An 18,261-nucleotide genomic window follows, 5' to 3' on the forward strand; every position below is an offset into this window, starting at 1 on the left:
GGAGAGAGTGAGATATTCCATCTGCTGATTCATTTCCCCACATGACCACACTGGGTGGGATTGGGCCAGGCCAAAGCCAGGAGCCAGGAGCTTCTTCCAGGTCTCCCATGTGGGTGCAGGGGCCCAAGCACTTGGGCCATCCTCTGCTGCTTTCCCAGGGGCATTGGTAGGAAGCTGGATTGGAAGTGGAGTAGCTGGGAAAGGAACTTGTACTCATATGGGATGCCAGCACTGCAGGTGGTGGCTTAACCAGCTATAACACAGTACTGGCTCCCCACTGTATGTAGTTTCAATTAAGAGTTTGTTGGGGGCCAGCAATGTGGTGTAGCATGTAAAGCTACCACCTGCAGTGCCAGCATCCCTTATTGGCACTGGTTCCAGTCCCAGATATTCCAATTCCAAAATACATCTCTCTACTATGGAGACCTGGAAGAAACTCCAGGCTCCTGGTTTTGGATTGAGCCCAGCTCCATCCTTTGAATGCACTAGCAGATGAAAGATCTCTCTCTCTCTCTGCCCCTGCCTCTCAATAACTCTGCTTTTCAAATAAAAAATCTTTTAAAAAAAAGTTTGTGCATCATTCAACCAATCAATTATTTAATTAGATCATCAATGAGCAGTGGGTCCTGAATATCTTCCAAGACTGCAACTTTATTAATTACTTTGAAAATGAAGTAGAGTATGTCAGAATGGTACAGTTATTGATCATTTACTTGAGAAAGAAAACTTATATACCCTTGAGGATAGTTCATGGAAATGAATCGAACTGAGCCTTGACAAATGAGTAAAATTCAAGTGAACAGAGTATTTTGTTTAAAAAAAACTTTTTAAAAAATACACTTGAAAGGCAGAGAAAGAGGGAGGGAAATTGGATCAATAAGAGGAGATAGTTTATCTTGGGCCCCATAAAAAAAGCCTGTATCAAATATTGCTGATAGGAGTAGCAAGGCAGAAAACCAACCAAGCTATTAGAGAGAAATTGTAGTCTTAGGCACAAGAGTTTACCATGATTTTAGAGCCAAGGAGTCCAAGTTTTCTGAGCATAAATGTAATATGAGAAAAATGATGTTAAAATAAATTTTCAAGAACAGGTCAGAAGCAGGACACAGGTACTGAGGCCTTCTGAGATCCAGGTGAAGAATGACAACACCAGCGAGGAAGCAGGTGGCTGCAGTAAGAGAAGGACAGGGTGCCTGGGACATCCTGAAGGTAGATCTGGTAAAGTCTGTCAAGTTGTGGATGATGACCTTACCCTTGATGATCATATGGAAATCTGTTTCTAAGAAAATAAGGTTTGAGTCTCCATCTTTTCTCTCCATTTCCTCCCCAGTAGACAACCATGTCTTCTACTCTTTTTCAGATCACTGGCCCAGATAAGCCCATCACAGATATTTGCCAAAATACGATTCCATGGAACATGTCAAAGAAAGCTTAGAACCAAGGGGGAAAAGACAAAAGAGGGAGGCCCACGTTCCCCTTATTTGGCTCTTTCTTCATTGGAGCAATTGAATAACCTAACATTGGTGCTTGTCTCCACACCCTTCACTTCTATTTAGTTGGTTCTTAATACTCATGAAGGGCTTTAAATCAAAGTCCTATTGTTCTTATTAATGACCTTGATCTTTAAAAAATTATACCAAGAGGCTTGACACAGGGTGGTTCTAAGGATGTGCTGTAACTTAGGTTTAGAAAATTGTATCTTCCCTGCTACCCTCATCTGAGAATCAGAGAATCACTCTGGGGGATGCCAGTTCTCCAAGGACAGGCACAGCAACAGATGCTTCTGCTTCCCTAGACAGATGTTTCCCCTTGGGCTTGACATATTTCCAACTATTAAAATCAAATCAACTCATACCTGGACTCCAAGCATTCAATGGCATTATTTATCAAAAAATGTATTAAAATATCCAAAGACCACTTCAAACTTCTGCTGCCTTCAAGACAGTTTTTGGCACTTGTAACAGACACTGTAGCTTTCTACACATGAGCACCCACTCTATTTCACAAACTATCTAGCAATTCAAACAGACCATTTCAGGTTCAACCATGCATAAGAATAGTATGGATGATCTGGAGTCACAAGAGCTTCAATACTCTTGCACAGAGCAAACCTGCTAATGTTAGGACTCAAAACTGAAAAATAAAGCCACTATGTGGTAACATGGACGGGTTTAGGGAAAGATGTACAGCCAGCTAGCCAAGGCCACATAATCTCAGACATTGATTTTTCATGTGTTTGGATAAATTGTGTTATCTTCCATTTCATATTCTTGCTTTTCCAGTGAGACCCTCCACATTCAGGCCACATATTCTTTCCATGTGTCTGTAGAGCAGTGGAAGTTATTCTGATACAAGATTCTCCTAGATAGTCAGCAGCTTCCTGATTCACTACCCAACTTGGAATCAGTAGTTCTGAGAGATGTTTCCCAAACAACCAGGCTGAATTCAATGTCATTCTCTTTGGTAGGTGACAGCCTTCTACCTCAGGATGCAGAAAGACATGTCTCTCACTCTGGGGCTCCCTTTTTCAAATCATATAGCATGGTGCTCTGTGGTGATTTGTGGTTTTTTACACAAGTTCTGGTAGAATTCTGATGCCAAGAAATGGGGATAGGAGTTATTCTCCATCAAGCTGTAAACCCTTTTCTGTGCAGATGTAAAACAGCCAGTTGTAGCATTTTTTTTTTAATCTTTTATTTAATGAATATAAATTTCCAAAGTACGACTCATGTGTTACAATGGCTTCCCCCCCATACCGTCCCTCCCACCCACAACCCTCCCCTTTCCCACTCCCTCTCCCCTTCCATTCACATCAAGATTCATTTTCGATTATCTTAATATACAGAAGATCAGCTTAGTATACCTTAAGTAAGTATTTCAACAGTTTGCTCCCACACAGAAACATAAAGTGAAAAATAATAGATGATCAGTTGTAGCATTTTGTATATTTTGGACAATAAGGATTTTGGTTTGGAAGTCTATGTTTACCTGAAATAAAACAAAAAAGCAGATTACTCAGTATTCATTCCTAGAGAATCACTCAGTTCCCATTGCTCTGCTATTTGAAAATGAAACACAAAAAGAAGCTGTACCATGTGATGAGCTTCACCTGCCAGGTCTTCAGATACAGTTGAAAACCAGAATGCCAGGGGAGATATCCTTTCACCATTCCTCACCCCTGGTTTAATCTAATGTCTAATTCTTTTGCTGCCTCTTGGTGCCAAGGATGTCCACATTATGCTGAAATGAGTATTTTTATCTTACCTCTTTTGGGGCATCTTTTTCTATGAATTCTATATATATTTCCTTTGCTTTTGAGGACAGCTTCTGGGATGATTTGATTTTTTTGAAGTCTTCACAAGCCAGCCAGAAGTCTATATTTTCTTCACAGAATTGAGATTTTAAAAAGGCCCTAAAAACAGCCACACCATCTATAAAGATAGAAGAGATGGGAGGAGAAAGAACACAGAATATGAAGAACTGAATAACCAAATAATTATCACTTAGCTATTTTCTAGATTTCATTCAAACACATAATCCTCAGAATTTAGCTCTTTTAAAAAATATTTTATTTATTTGAGAGGCAGAGTTACAGTGAGAGGGAGAAACAGAGAGAAAGGTCTTCCTTCCATTGGTTCACTCCCCAAATGGCTGCAACAGCCAGAGCTGCACCGATCCAAAGCCAGGAGCTAGGTGCCTCCTCCTGGTCTCCCATGTGCGTGCAGGGGCCCAAGCACTTGAACCATCTCCACTGCTTTCCCAGGCCACAGCAGAGAGCTGGATAGGAAGAGAAGCAGCTGGGACTAGAACCGGAGCCCATATGGGATGCCGGCTTTGCAGGTGGATGATTAACCTACTGTGCCATGGTGCCAGCCCTCAGAATTTAGATCTTTAAAGACAAAGATGCTGGATGGGAACAAGATGCTGGGATTCCAAGATGCTGGAATAGGGAACAATTTACTACACTAGGCTAGAGAACTATGCTCATAGTGAGGACTGTGCAGATCATTTGTATGGTTCACATGGTGGCAGAGATAAGTACTGAACACAGGGAAACACCTAGGCATTGCTCTGCTTGGAGGAGAGGGGGTGGGGGTATGAGCATAACAATAGAGGTACAAAGAGCTATCAAGGGCTGTATGCCAACTAACCTGGAAAACTAGAAAAAAAGAATAGATCCCTATGGGTCAGCACCATGGCTCACTTGGTGAATCCTCTGCCTGCAGTGCCAGCATCCCATATGGGCACCGGGTTCTAGTCCCAGTTGCTCCTCTTCCAGTCCAGCTCTCTGCTGTGGCCCGGGAGGGCAGTGGAGGATGGCCCAAGTGCTTGGGCCCCTGCAGCTGCACGGGAGACCAGGAAGAAGCATCTGGCTCCTGGCTTCAGATTGGCGCAGCAGCAGCCATAGCAGCCATTTGGGGAGTGAACCAATGGAAGGAAGACCTTTCTCTTGGTCTCTCTCTCATTATCTATAACTCTACCTGTCAAATAAATTAAAAAAATAGATCCCTAGACACAAGCCACCTACCTAAATTGAGCCATGAAGACATAAAAAACTTAACAGACCAATAACCAAGATGGAAACTGAATCAGTAATAAAGAGCCTCCCAATTAAAAAAAAAAGCCTAGGATCAGATGGCTTTATTGCTGAATTCTACCAGATATTTAAAGAACTAATTCCAATTCTTCTTGGGTTATTCAAAGCAATTGAAAGGGAGGTAACCCTCCCAAACTCCTGAAGCCTGTGTCACCTTAATTCCTATACAAGAAAAAGAAACAGGGAAATTGTTCTGTAGTTCTTTCTCTGATGAACACAGATGCAAAAATCCTCAACAAAGTACTGGCCAATCGAATCCAACAACACACCAAAAAGATCATTCATCCAGAACAAGTGATATTTATCCTTGGTATGCAGGGGTGGTTCAACATTCACAAATCAATGTGTGATACATTACAATAACAAACTGAAGAAAAACCATATGACTATCTCAATACATGCAGAGAAAGCATTTGATAGTATATAACATCCTTTCATGATGAAAACCTTAAGAAAATTGGGCATGGGAGGAACATTCCTCAACACAATCAAGGCAATTTATAACAAACCCATGGCCAGCATACTATTTTTTTTGACAGGCAGAGTGGACAGTGAGAGAGAGACAGAGAGAAAGGTCTTCCTTTGCCGTTGGTTCATCCTCCAATGGCCGCTGCGCTGTGGCCGGCGCACCGTGCTGATCCTAAGGCAGGAGCCAGGTACTTCTCCTGGTCTCCCATGGGGTGCAGGGCCCAAGCACTTGGGCCATCCTCCACTGCACTCCCTGGCCACAGCAGAGAGCTGGCCTGGAAGAGGGGCAACTGGGACAGAATCCGGTGCCCCGACAGGGACTAGAACCCGGCGTGCCAGCGCCTCAAGGTGGAGGATTAGCCTATTGAGCCACGGTGCCACCCGCCAGCATACTATTGAATGGGGAAAAGTTGGAAGCATTTCCACTGAGATCCAGAACCAGACAAGGATGCCCACTCACCATTGCTATTCAATACAGTACTGGAAGGTTTAGCCAGAGCCATTAAACAAGAAGAAATCAAAGGGATACAAATTGGAAAGGAGGAAGTCAAACTATCCCTATTTGTAGGTGACCCCACTGAGACACTACTGGAACTCATAGAGTTTGGAAAAATGACTAGATAAAGAAATTATGGTGTATATATATACACTATGGCATACTAGTCACCTGTAAAAAAATGAAATCTTGTCTTTTGCAACAAAATGGATACAACTGGAAACCATTACACTTAGTGAAATAAGCCAGTCCCCAAAAACACAGATACTATATGTTTTCCCTGATCTGAGTTAACTTATAGAGTACCTGAAATGTAATGTATTAGAGTGCAATGAACATTTTGAGATTCAATGATTGTTTAAAGCCCATCTCTTCCATTGAGGAACAGTGGGTTTTTTTTTCTTCATACCATTTGCTGAACTCTTACTTAGTGTAGGATTAACTGTATGATCATTAAGTAAACTGAAAGTAGCTCATTGTAAAGAGTGGGAAGGGGAGAGGGAGAGGAAGAAGAATTGGAGCATGGGTGGGAGGGAGGGTAGCATGGCAAGTATCACTATGTTCCAAAATCTATACAAATGAAATAAATGAAAGTTATACAACTTACATAAAATCTTAACAAATTTTAAAGAAAGATAAAGATGCCAGTAGACAAAATACTTAAGTATAAAAACAAATACTTATGTTTGCTGTTGATGCAAAAAAAAATGTCTTCAGGGGAACCACAAATTCTCTGGGAACAAGTGTCTTGTAAACAATATATGCAATGGAAAAGTGGACAACTTCAACTAAGAGCACTGCCACTGTGCTGTTTAAGGCTAATTTGTCTTCCCCACTCGGAGTCAATATGCTAAGAAATAAGGGGAGAAAAAGATATTCTAGGCTCCTGTGACTATTCAGTCCATTCCTCCTCTTGTGAGCCACTCATTTGCTGTGGAGACACACCTTTCTAGACTCTTGCAATATTTGCAGTAGATCAAATTCAAGGTTAACTCACATTTGCTGGCCAGCAGCTCCTCGAATCCTTCTGACCACAGCAGTGCTTCCTCTGGGGAAGGCCTGCAAGAGAAGTTTTCAGTTAAGAGGGCACATATCAGGTCCCCTTTCCAGCTCAGCAGTGAGCTGTTCAGGTTTGTGAGCACAGGATTCTCACTTACTTGCTGAAAGTTTGCTGTTTGCTTTTCTTGCTGGTTTTGGGCTTCCCAGGAGTGGAAGAATTTTGCAAGAAGGAACTCAATCGTGTCTTCCAATCTTTTAATCTTAAAAAAAAAAAAAAAGTCACTAAGTGGCCATGCTTGAAAACACAACTACAGCTGAATGTATTTTTATCCAATAAAGCTATCTAGTAGCTACAGGCAAACCAAATGAGACAAAACCAAGTAGCAGCCTTATCAACCTAATATTTAAACCCAGCACTGAAATACTGAATAGTTTTCTCAGACTATAACTACTAGTGTTAAGAGTAAAGGTAGGAACTACCTTAAAATTCACAAAAATATTATCTCAATATGCTGCATACCGAAAAAGCACATACTGGGGCCCAGTACTATGAGTTAAGCCATCCACCCCATATTGGCAATGGTTCAAGTCCAGGCTGCTCCACATTCAATCCAGTTCCCTGCTAATGCACCCAGGAAAGCAGTGGAGGATGCCCAAGTCCTTGGACCCCTACACCCAGTCAAAGACCCTGAAGAGCTTCTGGCTCCAGCCTAGCCCAGCCCCTGTGGTTGTGGCCATTTAGGGAAGTGAACCAGAGGATGGAAGACTTCTTTTTCTGCCTCTCTAACTGCGACCTTCAAATAAACCTTTAAAAAAAAATGAAAACCTTAAGCTATTTCTGGCCCACAAAGAGCGGCAGTTCACTCCTTCCCCTTCCACCCATGGTCCTGGATGCACCAGAGGCCATGCATAGGGAGTGACACTGGCCCTCCGACCTACAGTGCTCTTTTGAGGAAGATTTGTTCCACAGTCATGACTGCCTGAGAACAGCTTTATCATGAAAAGGTGAGAAAGGACTCAAAACGAGATCTTCAGCCAGCAAATGCTCTTCCCCTGATATGGTCAGGCAGATCGGATTAAATTAATCAGATTCATGAACTGGAAAACCACGCCTCCACCCCTTATGTATCCCACCTGTATTCACCCACCTGCCACTCAAACCATTAACCATGCCCCTTTGGGGACTGAATAAAAAGGGTGGAGCCTGCTGGGCCCACCCTTGTTCTCCCAAGCCTCCAGGCACAGCTTTTGGCTGCCCCTCATCTGTTTGCCTGCACCTTGTGGTTTTGTGGTCATTCCTGCCTGCACGGTTTTTCCTTTCCCCGTGACTCTGACCTGTGATGGCCTGCACGTGGCCCTTGTTCACCTCATGCCTCTTGGTGTGGGCGGCCTTCTGGATGCCACTGGAGCCTGCTGACTTGCCTTGCCGCTGCTCTCCGGCCCACAGGCTCTCCCTTGCAGGCTCTGGCCTACTCCCTGGAAAAGCCTGGTATGCAACTGCCGGTTTAAATTTCTAATTCCTTTCTCTTAATAAAGCCTTCACCTTCCTGTGTAATTCTCTCACACTCTAAATGCTAAGCCATACCATGCTGTCTGATTTACAGAAACTCGATATTTAGAATTGTAAGGTCCCGGGTTTCGGCACCAATGTAAGTTCACCACAAAACACACCAAACACTGGAGTAAGGTAAAGGGTTTATTGGGGAAAACCCAGCAAGCTAGAGGGGAGGGGCAAGGAAAGAAAACAAGTAAGAGGGAGAGAGGAGAGGAGAGAGGGGAATGAGAGAACGGAGCCGACAGAGCACCACGTGTTCAGAAACAGGCCCTTTTAAAACTTCGCCAGGGGGCAGGCAGGGAAGGAGGAGCAGAGAATCCCATTAGGATGGGGGTGGGGCTGACACCAGTGGTTGGGCCATGTGGCCGCCTGGCTTGCAGCAATGGCAGTGGGTGCTAGAGCCTAGGATGGTGTCAGGGTGTAGGTCTCGCCAGAGATAAGACTGCGCCACTTTCCCAACAAGAATTCTTATCTAAATAGACAAGAACACTTTAGATATCAATCTTAATAATTTTAAAATAAAGGTAAATGATTTCCCGCCACCCAGCAGAAGCACACGATGTCGGCCAGGGTTCTCAGCTGCGCTGAGATGCACGCAGAAGGCCGCTCCATAAGGTCCCAGCGCGCCTCCACCCTCCTCCTACCAAGCCCTCCCGAGTGTCCACACTCACAAAGCCAGCACAGCCCTCGTAGATGTAATTTCCCTGAGTAAATTAGCATCGTGCGCTTGGTTTTTCTGCAGAGGCTCAGGCTACAGTGTTTCCCAAAGTGCCCCATATACAGCAAGCCGACTCGACAGAGAGGCGCCTACTCACAAGGACCGTTTCATCTTCTCCTGCTTTTCCACGCTCTTGGTGTCACTGCCTACGCTCTCGTCCATACCGCCACAGTCGGGCTGAATCTCCATAAAAACGACACTCAGCATTCGCTGATCTCAGTACAGAGTAGCGGCCTGCAGCTCGCCACAGCTTTTATAGCCTGCCGGCGTGGGGGCGGGGTCTCTCTGGGCCAGCCCCACCTCCTAAAGCGAGGATTGGCCAGAGGCCTACGGCAGGGGCAGAGCCTGAGCAGGCGCTGGGCGCGAAGGCCGCTGACTGGCTGGAAGCCAGGCAGCTGCTGACACGTGAGACTAAGGCTTAGAACATGGTCTGGTGGGACACCTCCAGCGGCAGGGCGCTGAGGGTGATGGGTTTTTCCAGGCCGCAGTCCTGTGGAGCAGTCTGGCTCAGACCCTTCTTTGCCCAGCCTGCCGAATCCCTGCCTGCAAGCTGAGCCGGATTCCAGAAAGAACACACTGTGCCTCTGCTTCCCTCGCTGGTGGGCGGGCGAACCAGGAACTGCAACATCGGGCCGGGCAGTCTTCGGGAAGAGAGCAGGAGACAGTGATTTTGTCCGAAGGCGACACCTGAGCTGGGCCTGCTTTTTGGGTCAGCTCTGGAGCCCGGAGTCCTGGTGGGCAGGGAGGGAGAGTGAGGCACAGTGAGCTTGGCACTGGGACACACCAGGGTCCTTGGAGTTCAGCAGTGCAAGCAGTCGGGCTTGCCTCCTCCGTCACTGCTGGTCAGCTTAGAATTTACCAAAACTTTTAACTGGCAAAAACAATGTGTATAGGGGTGCGGTGGGGGTGAGAGCAGCTTACTTCAATGAGCTGTATTTGTAAATTCTTCAGAAACCACCCCTCCCTGCTCCTGAAGACTTAAATGATTGGTCAGGACAGAGTCCCTCAACTATGAAGTGAGTCAATTTTGGATACTATATGACAGTGTGTATTCCAGTGGTTCTCTCCCAGGCCTGTAGTGTACAGTTAGGTTAACAGCAAGGCATTAGTTACTGTAGACACTCTCCTTGCTTTGCATTAGATCTATCAGAAGAAAATATGAAACCTGTGTTTGAATATTGGATCCAGTCAGCATGTTCTTAGGGTGAGCTGCCAGTACTAAGAACTCCAGGTTTGACTTGGAGAGCAAAATCTGTGTTGTTACTAGGGAGAACAGTTAGGTGTAAAGGAAAACCACTCAGACATCAGGAAGACAAAACAGAGTTCTGTGGGGCTGGCACTGTGGCGTAGAAAAGAGTCCATCTGCAGCGTCGGCAGCCCATATGGGCACCAGTTTCAGTCCAGGCTGCTCCACTTCTGATCCGGCTCCCTGCTAAGCTAATGCACCTGGGAAATCAGCCCAAGATGACCTAAGTGCTTTGGCCCCTGCACCCACGTGGGAGACCCAGAGGAAGCTCCTGGCTCCTGGCTTCGGTCCAGACCTGGCTGTTGCGGCCATCTGGGGAGTGAACCAGCGATGGAAGAGCTCTCTGTCTCTCCCACTCTCTAACTCTGCCTTAAAAAAAAAGGTTTGTGTATTTATTTTCACTTATTTGAAATGCAGAGAGAGTTCTTACATTCATTATTCATTCTCCAAATGTCTGCAGCAACCTGGGATGGGTCAGGCTGAAGCCAAGAACTCAGTCTAGGGCTTCCCATGTAGGTGGTAGGGACTCAAATACTTGAGCCGTCACCTGCTGCCCAGCAGGGTTCTATTAACAGGAAGTAGAATCAGAAGCAGAGCTGAGGCTTGAACTCAAGCATTCTGAATGGGATGTGGAAGGCTTGATCACTATGCCAAACAAGAGCTCCAGTCACATTTTAAACATGTTTGCAAAACTCTAAGACTGTAACTTTTTAAACATGCTCTTCATCTCAAAAAAGTCTTTGCCTGGTATTTCTGTATCCAATTTTACTTCCATATGATTCAGTACTTATTTATTGAATGTATGTATTATATAGACACATGCTTCATCTCATCGATACAAACCTCTAAATTTTTGACTGAGAACCTTGGATATTACAATTTACTCATAGACTGAATTTCACTCATAGGCTGGGAATTCTGACAGAGACCGTAAGAAGAATCTAGATGTGTGTCTACCTGAGACCTAATTAGAGTTGGGGCCTGATCACTAGAATCTAACAATTGGAACAGTCTCTTCACACCTCTTTCATCTGTAATGAGAAAACCAAGTCCTTTTTGCCAGTTTCACATGTTCAAGTAAGTTCAAGTCCTAGAAGCTAAGATTTTCAGTGTTATGTAAGTCTTACACAAAAGGCCTTTTATAAATTCTAAAGTAGCACACTAAAGTTGATTTTGTATTTGCATATGTGTGAAAAAAGCATAATGTGAAAGGCATAGCTATTCAAGAGAGGGAAGTTATGAGAATTAGCTCAGGTTATAAATGTGTAAGCATGGGGCCGGCGCTGTGCGCACTGGGTTAATGCCCTGGCCTGAAGTGCAAGCATCCCATGTGGGCGCTGGTTCAAAACCTGGCTTCTCCACTTACTGTCCAGCTCTCTGCTATGGCCTGGGAAAGCAGTGGAATATGGCCCAAGTGCTTGGGCCCCTGCACCCATGTGGGAGACCCGGAAGAAGCTCCTGACTCCTGGCTTTGGATCGGCACAGCTCCAGCCATTGCAGCCATCTGGGGAGTGAACCATCAGATGGAAGACCTCTCTCTCTCTCTCTCTCTCTCTCTGTCTCTCCTCTCTTTGTGTAACTCTGACTTTCAAATAAATAAATACATCTTTAAAAAAAACATGTAAGTATCAAATATCAAGATAGTTAATACAGATTTGTAGAGTGTGAAACTCATGATAAATATTTAATAAATGCTGTCTGGTGATAAGCAAATGAAATGAAAGCAACAGATTAGCATTTAAACTCTTCAGAGAGCTCCATGCCAGGGAAATACATTGCTCTCCATATATTAGCAAAAGTCAATCTGCATATATACATGCAAGCAACTGGTTTAAATGAGGGGCACCATAGAGCTTTTTTTTTTTAATAAATAAAGGTATTTAATAATGTTAATTGCTTTTTTTTTTATTTTGACAGGTAGAGTTATAGACAGAGAGAAAGGTCTTCTTTCCATTGGTTCACTCCCCAAATGGCCGCAATGGCTGGCGCTGCGCCGATCTGAAGCCAGGAGCCAGGTGCTTTTTCCTGGTCTCCCATGCGGGTGCAGGGACCCAAGCACCTGGACCATCCTCCACTGCCCTCCTGGGCCACAACAGAGAGCTGGACTGGAAGAGGAGCAGCTGGGACTAGAACCCAGTGCCCATATGGGATGCTGGTGCCACAGGTGGAGGATTAACCAAGTGAGCCACAGTGCTGGCCAGGTTAATTGCTTTTTTTCATGAACACTTTCATGCTGATAGCTGATGCTGAGTGGCAATTTTTTTTAAATTATGTGGTTGATTGAGAAATCTATCCATCAGTTTATATTTTTTGTGTCAATAAGTACTGTTAAGAGTTAAGATGATAACTGCTACAGTCAGAAACCTATCCTTAAAAATTGTCATGTCTATATCTCTTTAAAGACAAGCTGAGCTATTTAAAGTGAAACCTTTTATTTGATGACTTCCCCTTGGGCTATTTGCTGTCACTGGCTTTTGGCTAAGTGGGATGGCGTCATACTAGTGTGGAGGAGAAAGAAACAAGGCAGTGGGTTGTTAAAGGTGGGCAGTGAAGCCACAGCCTGAGAGAGGTAGATCAACTCACTTTGCATTTTCCACTTTGTGTCTACCTCACCCTCTGCTGTAGAGATATCTGATTGCAAGCATTGGTGGTGGAGGTTCTCAGAGTGGTTCTTGAATTTTCATAATTTCTTAAAAGTTGAATTCCAGAAAAAGGCAAGCAAAAAAATTATAAGCTTCTGATAATATCAAGGAGAGATTATGGAGAATAAAAAGTTTACCCCACCATACTTCCTCTTCTCTATTAATTACCAGAAGTTAAAAATATTTACATATAATAATGCTCATGATTATACTTCAGAAATTTAGAAAACAACATATATGCCTTAAGAAACACCACAAAGTATAATTTTCTTATGTACTTTGCTTTTTTCAGTCAGTACAATATCTTAGGTCCTAAATGTATGAGTGCGGTAAGCCTCTTGCTTACCTTATGAAAGTTTAAGTGGTTCGTGTTTATTTCTTTTTGAAAAAAATTTGAAGAATTTTATTTATTTGAAAGTCTGAATTATGGGGGTGGGATCGAGATAGAGATTGAGATAGACAGATACCATCTATCTGCAAGTTCACTCCCCAGATGGCTGCAATGGCCAGAGCTGGGCAAGACTACTAAAGCCAGGAACCAGGAGCTTCATTGGGTCTCTCATGTGAGTGGCAGTGTCCCAAACACTTGTGAAGTAGGCATACAGGTTAAAATCGATTTGGTTTGTGAGCTGGAAGACCACGTCTTCACCACGCCCCTACCTGATACCTTCACAACACCCCTGTGTGACCTGATGCCCCTACCTGGCCACACCTGAGTGCCCACTGGCCAATCAGGTTAATTAACCACTCCCCTTTGGAAGTGGGTTAAAAGCCTGGAACAGGGTGTGTCCTCTCTCTTCTTTGCCCTGGCCTCTAGCCAGGAGGGGGCTGGCTGAAGCCCTGCACCCCCAGGGCATGTGGCCTTCGGGCCACCCACCCTAGGCTTCCTGGCCTAGATGCTCTTCTACATGGCTGGTTCCTGGTACTCAGTATGAATCCAGATTTTCCCTTCTCCTTAAACTGAACTAAAGCCTTTACTGTCCTATGCATCTTTCACACTACATAAAAGCTTAAAACATACCATGCTGCCTCATTCATTTATGCCAGTATTTAGAATTCTTCTCTAAATATTAGGCAAGAACCCTCTAGGGCATATTACTATTGGGAATTTATTAATAAGCATATGGTGATATCATCTGGCACCTCAAATTCCGGTAACATATGTGGCACCCCAGACTCGACCTCTGGGGAACTTTGAGGGGAAACATTTTCATATGTAATTTTAGGGGGTCATTTCTGATATTAATTTTCTGCTGATTTTCACAGGCCATTACCAGGGAGCTGGATCAGAAGTGGAGCAGCTGGGACGCAAACTGACCCTTATGGGATGCCAGCATTATAGCTGGTGGCTTAGCAGCAATATCGGCTACAAGTGGTTAGTTTTAAAAAGGAACAAGAAAGAAATGTGATGAGTAATTGGAAAAATTGAAAACTTTTAGTACCTATTTGTTGGTCATATGAAAGAAGTGTAATACTTGTCTTTATTATTACTTTTAGTCTTATTTAATTTTTTACTTAATTGAGAAGGAGAGAGAGAGACAGAAAGAGAGAGAGATAATGAGAATGCATTCAATTTGCTGGTTTACTCCCCAAATGCCAACAGCTGGGACTCGCTCGGTCAGGCTGAAGCCAGGAGTGGGAGCTCAGTCTAAATGTCCCATGTGGTTGTCAGGAACCCAACTACTTGAGCCATCACTATTGCTTTCCAGGATTGATATTAGCAGGAAACTAGAGTTAGGAACCAGAGCTGAGCACTGAATGCAACTACTCTGATATAGGACTTGCGCATCTTAACTGCAGGGTAAATGCCTGTCCCTAATTTAACTTTTTGTTGGAGAAATCTTCATTAATAGAATGAGCCTATGACCCCACAAGACTATGTACCTATTCATAATAGGATCTAAGGTATAAAAGTCATGATTAATTTCTTAGAATGTAATTTGTATACCTAGTAGCTAAGAGAGAAAATTAGCTTTTTCTGTCAAGCATGAATCAGAGTTTGCAACTAACAATTGAAGTTAATGATTTTACCAATCCTTATGTTAGAATTGAAGTTAATGATCTTACCAATCCTTGTGTTAGAATTTCCACTTCATGTACTTAATGGTTATACCTGACATTTATCTGTAGTATGGCATATGTTATACTTCAAACCAATAGGGCTTCCCTAAATTTAATAGCTACATCTTTAATAAGACATCTAGGGGTGGGAGTTTGGCACAGTGTTTAAGATGTTGCTTGGGATTCCTTCATTCCATATTGGAGTGCCTTGGTTCAAGTCCTGACTCTGCTTCTGATTCCAGATTTTTGTTAATGTGTACCCTGAAGGCAGCAGGTGATGGCTCAAGTACATGAGTTCCTGCCACCCATGTGGTGTGGGAAGGTGGGCAAACTGATGGGTGAGGGGATAAAGTTATAATGAGTGACTAGCAGAAATTCCAGCTCATTTGCCCTCATCTAACTCCCTGCCTGGTTTCCCCATTGTGTTTGGATTAGTAGAATGAAATTTAGAAAAAAAAAAAAATTTGAAAAACAAAATTTGACCAAATTTATCCAAGCCATGTTGAGGGGAACTGTCATTCAACAAGCATTTGTTTATTTATTTTTAAGATATATTTATTTATTTTAAAGAAAAAGCTACAGAGAGGAAGAAAGAGAGGGATAGAGAGGGAGGGAGGGGGAGAATCTTCCATCCATTGGTTCACTCCCCAAATGGCTGGGAAAGGAAGCAGAGGATTGAGGCTGTAACTCCAAAGGAGTTGTGATCAAGGAAACATCTTTTTTCTCTTCCCTCTCTCTTACTTCCATCCATCCTACTTCCCTCCCTCCCTTCCTTCCTTTCTGTATAAATACTTAATTGAGAGGGAAGTTTTCACAGAAGTAATTGGGAATGTGATCCAAAACCCAAATGAGAATACTATAGGAGCAAGAACACATCATCTCTTGAAAGAGGAGGAAGAAAGGTAGAGTTTATACATGGGAAAAGTGTTTTGGATGGTAGGAATATGAGAGAGTTCCCATCTCATTCTTTATACTTGCTCAATGAAATATGAGCCAGGTCATCAGCAGATAGTAAGGGAAAGTCAGGGGTATTACAAATTGAGGAGGAAAAAGGTATAAAAAAGTAACATGGATAGTGGGAAAACCAATAGCCTGGGGAAGTACAGTGTAACACCAGTGTTGAGTGCCCACTTGAGATCTGAGATTACAAATAAAAAGGGATTGTTAGTTTGGTTATGTTCAGCCATATTCAAATGCTCCTGAAATAGGTGCGGAGTGTGCAGAATGCTTTAACAGTGTCAGGGTTTTACTGAGTACTGCAGGGGGAGGCAGGTGTCAAAGAGCAGTGACCTATTCAGAGCTTGGATAGTGGGGTTGGCTGAACACAGCACAGCAGGGAGTATGCTAACATTGACTTCAAATTTTTTTAAATGTACTTCCCAACATGTGTTATTATATGAGGGTAATTCAAGTATTTGTGGAAAATGGAATTAAAGCATAAAGTTATTGAGGTGCCTGCCACCCCTTTGGGAGATCCACACTGATTTCACACCTCCTGAATTACATAGTGCACATTCATTAAAATTCTGGGGCTTGTGTTATTGTGTGCTGGGTTAAGCCACAGCTTTCAATGCAGGTATCCTTTATCACAGTGCCAATTTGAGTCCTGGATGCTTTGCTTTCAGTACAACTCCCTACTAATGTTCTTGTGAAGGTAGCAGTTGGCCCAACTGGTTGTGATCCTGCCACCCATGTGGGAGACCTGGATGGAGTTCCACATTCCTGGATTTTGCCTGGAGAGTGCTGGCCATTATGGCCATTTGGGTAGCCAGCTAGTATGTGGAAGCACTGTCTCTCTTGGCCTTTTAAAAATTTTTTAAAAATGTTAACCTTAACCCGTGAGGGCATTAGTATAATTGTGTCCTTAAAGTCATGTTAATGATATGGCATTTATCATACAGAAAAAAAGCCTAATAAAATTTATAAATGTCATTATCAGGTGCAATTTTTAAAACAATTTTCACTAAGCGTATCTGTGTAGGAAGTGTTTTATGGTTTCCCATTTTTCTTTCTGTAGTTGGATAATCTGAAATCCCTCATTACCATTCATATTCCTCATAAGTGCCTAGCTTTCTAGATACTCATATCTTCCTTTGCTTTATAATTTCAGTAGTTTATAAGAACATAGCTAAGTGTTGAATGTTATGGAGTGATTTTCTTAAATACATTTACACTGCATAAACATATACATTTGAATATATTCTGCACTTAAAGTGTACTTTAAGTATAAATTTTCAAAATTTGTTCTATTGCTTCAGCTTTCTGTGCTGTCACCATTGCTGGATGATCTTGTCTAACTGTGCATCCTTTGTTTCCTCTCAAGTCTGTTTTCTTTCTATTCGCTTGTATTACCTTCAGTTTAATTTTCTTTCCTACAGTTATTTTTATTCTAGAAATATTTTTAATAAATTCTAATTAATTTCTCTTTGGTACTTCTATTTTTGTCTAATTATTCATACTTGAATTGTTCTGATTTTGACAATTTGTTCTTTGATGTGTCTACTGTTTTATTTGTGTCAGATCACTTTGCAATGCTAAATTTTTGGTTTTCATATTTTTTTATTTTGTGGTCATATCTTTCTTGTGGCTTCATATCTCTTTTGCTCTCTGTTGCTCTCTGGGTGAATCACAATTGCATCTATTCCAGGTTCATGCTTGAGCAGAGTGGATTTTATGCTATTTTATAGGAGGCTTCTATGTAGGTTGTTAGGAGATAGGCAAGAAAGAATCTTGTAGCTTTGTGATTCTAAGATTTCTTATGTTGTATACAAACTGTGCCAAAATATAGCTCCACTGCACTTTCTGGAAGCTTCCTTTCTGATATTCTTTCCATTATATATTTGAAGTTTCTCCCTACCCTGATTTTTGCTTTTCTGACATTCACATTGGTTTCCCCTCCCACTGGATCTTCCTCATTGTAGATATCTGCTCCAAAACAGAAACATGTGCTGTTGACTTCTGTGAGTTACTTCTTCCTAGGCCACATCAGCATCAATGAACCTTCAAGTAAACTTGCAACACTTACCCCATCCTCCCTGAATTCAGATTTTCTAAAGTCATCCCACAAAATTTCTCCTCTGGATGAAGATTTCACATTTGTTAGGGATTTTGGGGTTTCTCTGGATTTTAAGGTGAGCTATAATTTCAATGACTTCTGTTTTGTCCCAAAAAATTACTCATGCCCCATTTTGAGGTGGCTGCATGGGTAGGCCAGCTTTTCAGATTTCCTTTTAAATATTTATTTTTATTTATTTGAAAGGGAGAGGGAGAGGGAGAGGGAGAGGGGGAGAGGGAGGGGGAGGGGAGGGGGAGGGGAGGGGAGGGGAGAGAGAGAGAGAGAGAGAGAATGAGAATATCTTTCACCCTTTGATCACTCCCAAAATAGCAGCTGGTCTGGCCAAAGGCAGGAGCCTTTTCTGGGTCTCCCCCATGGGTGGCAGAAACCCAAATCTTGGAGCACCTTCTGTTATTTTCCCAGA

At 42.9% G+C, this 18,261-nt stretch overlaps 1 protein-coding gene across 2 annotated transcripts; it reads right to left on the bottom strand.

The window, feature by feature from the left end:
- Positions 1-977: 977 nt before the first annotated feature.
- LOC149124799 (regulator of G protein signaling 2-like) lies at positions 978-9,094 on the bottom strand. Of its 2 annotated transcripts, XM_089301841.1 has the most exons (6): positions 8,931-9,094; positions 6,719-6,820; positions 6,559-6,620; positions 3,265-3,431; positions 2,943-2,988; positions 978-2,681 (listed from the first exon to the last, which is right to left on the bottom strand). In XM_089301841.1, the coding sequence occupies exons 1-6, from the start codon at positions 9,038-9,040 to the stop codon at positions 2,533-2,535; spliced, it is 636 nt and encodes a 211-aa protein (XP_089157967.1). In that variant the 5' UTR covers positions 9,041-9,094; the 3' UTR covers positions 978-2,532. The 2 variants fall into 2 exon arrangements, with proteins under 2 accessions (XP_089157967.1, XP_089157966.1); XM_089301840.1 differs by lacking the exons at positions 978-2,681; positions 8,931-9,094 and adding an exon at positions 7,500-7,647 and having other exon boundaries at positions 2,833-2,988.
- Positions 9,095-18,261: the final 9,167 nt, after the last annotated feature.

The sequence above is a fragment of the Oryctolagus cuniculus genome, chromosome 8, assembly GCF_051225735.1.
Source record: "Oryctolagus cuniculus isolate XC-2025 breed Fujian yellow rabbit chromosome 8, ASM5122573v1, whole genome shotgun sequence".
Lineage (NCBI taxonomy): Eukaryota > Metazoa > Chordata > Mammalia > Lagomorpha > Leporidae > Oryctolagus > Oryctolagus cuniculus.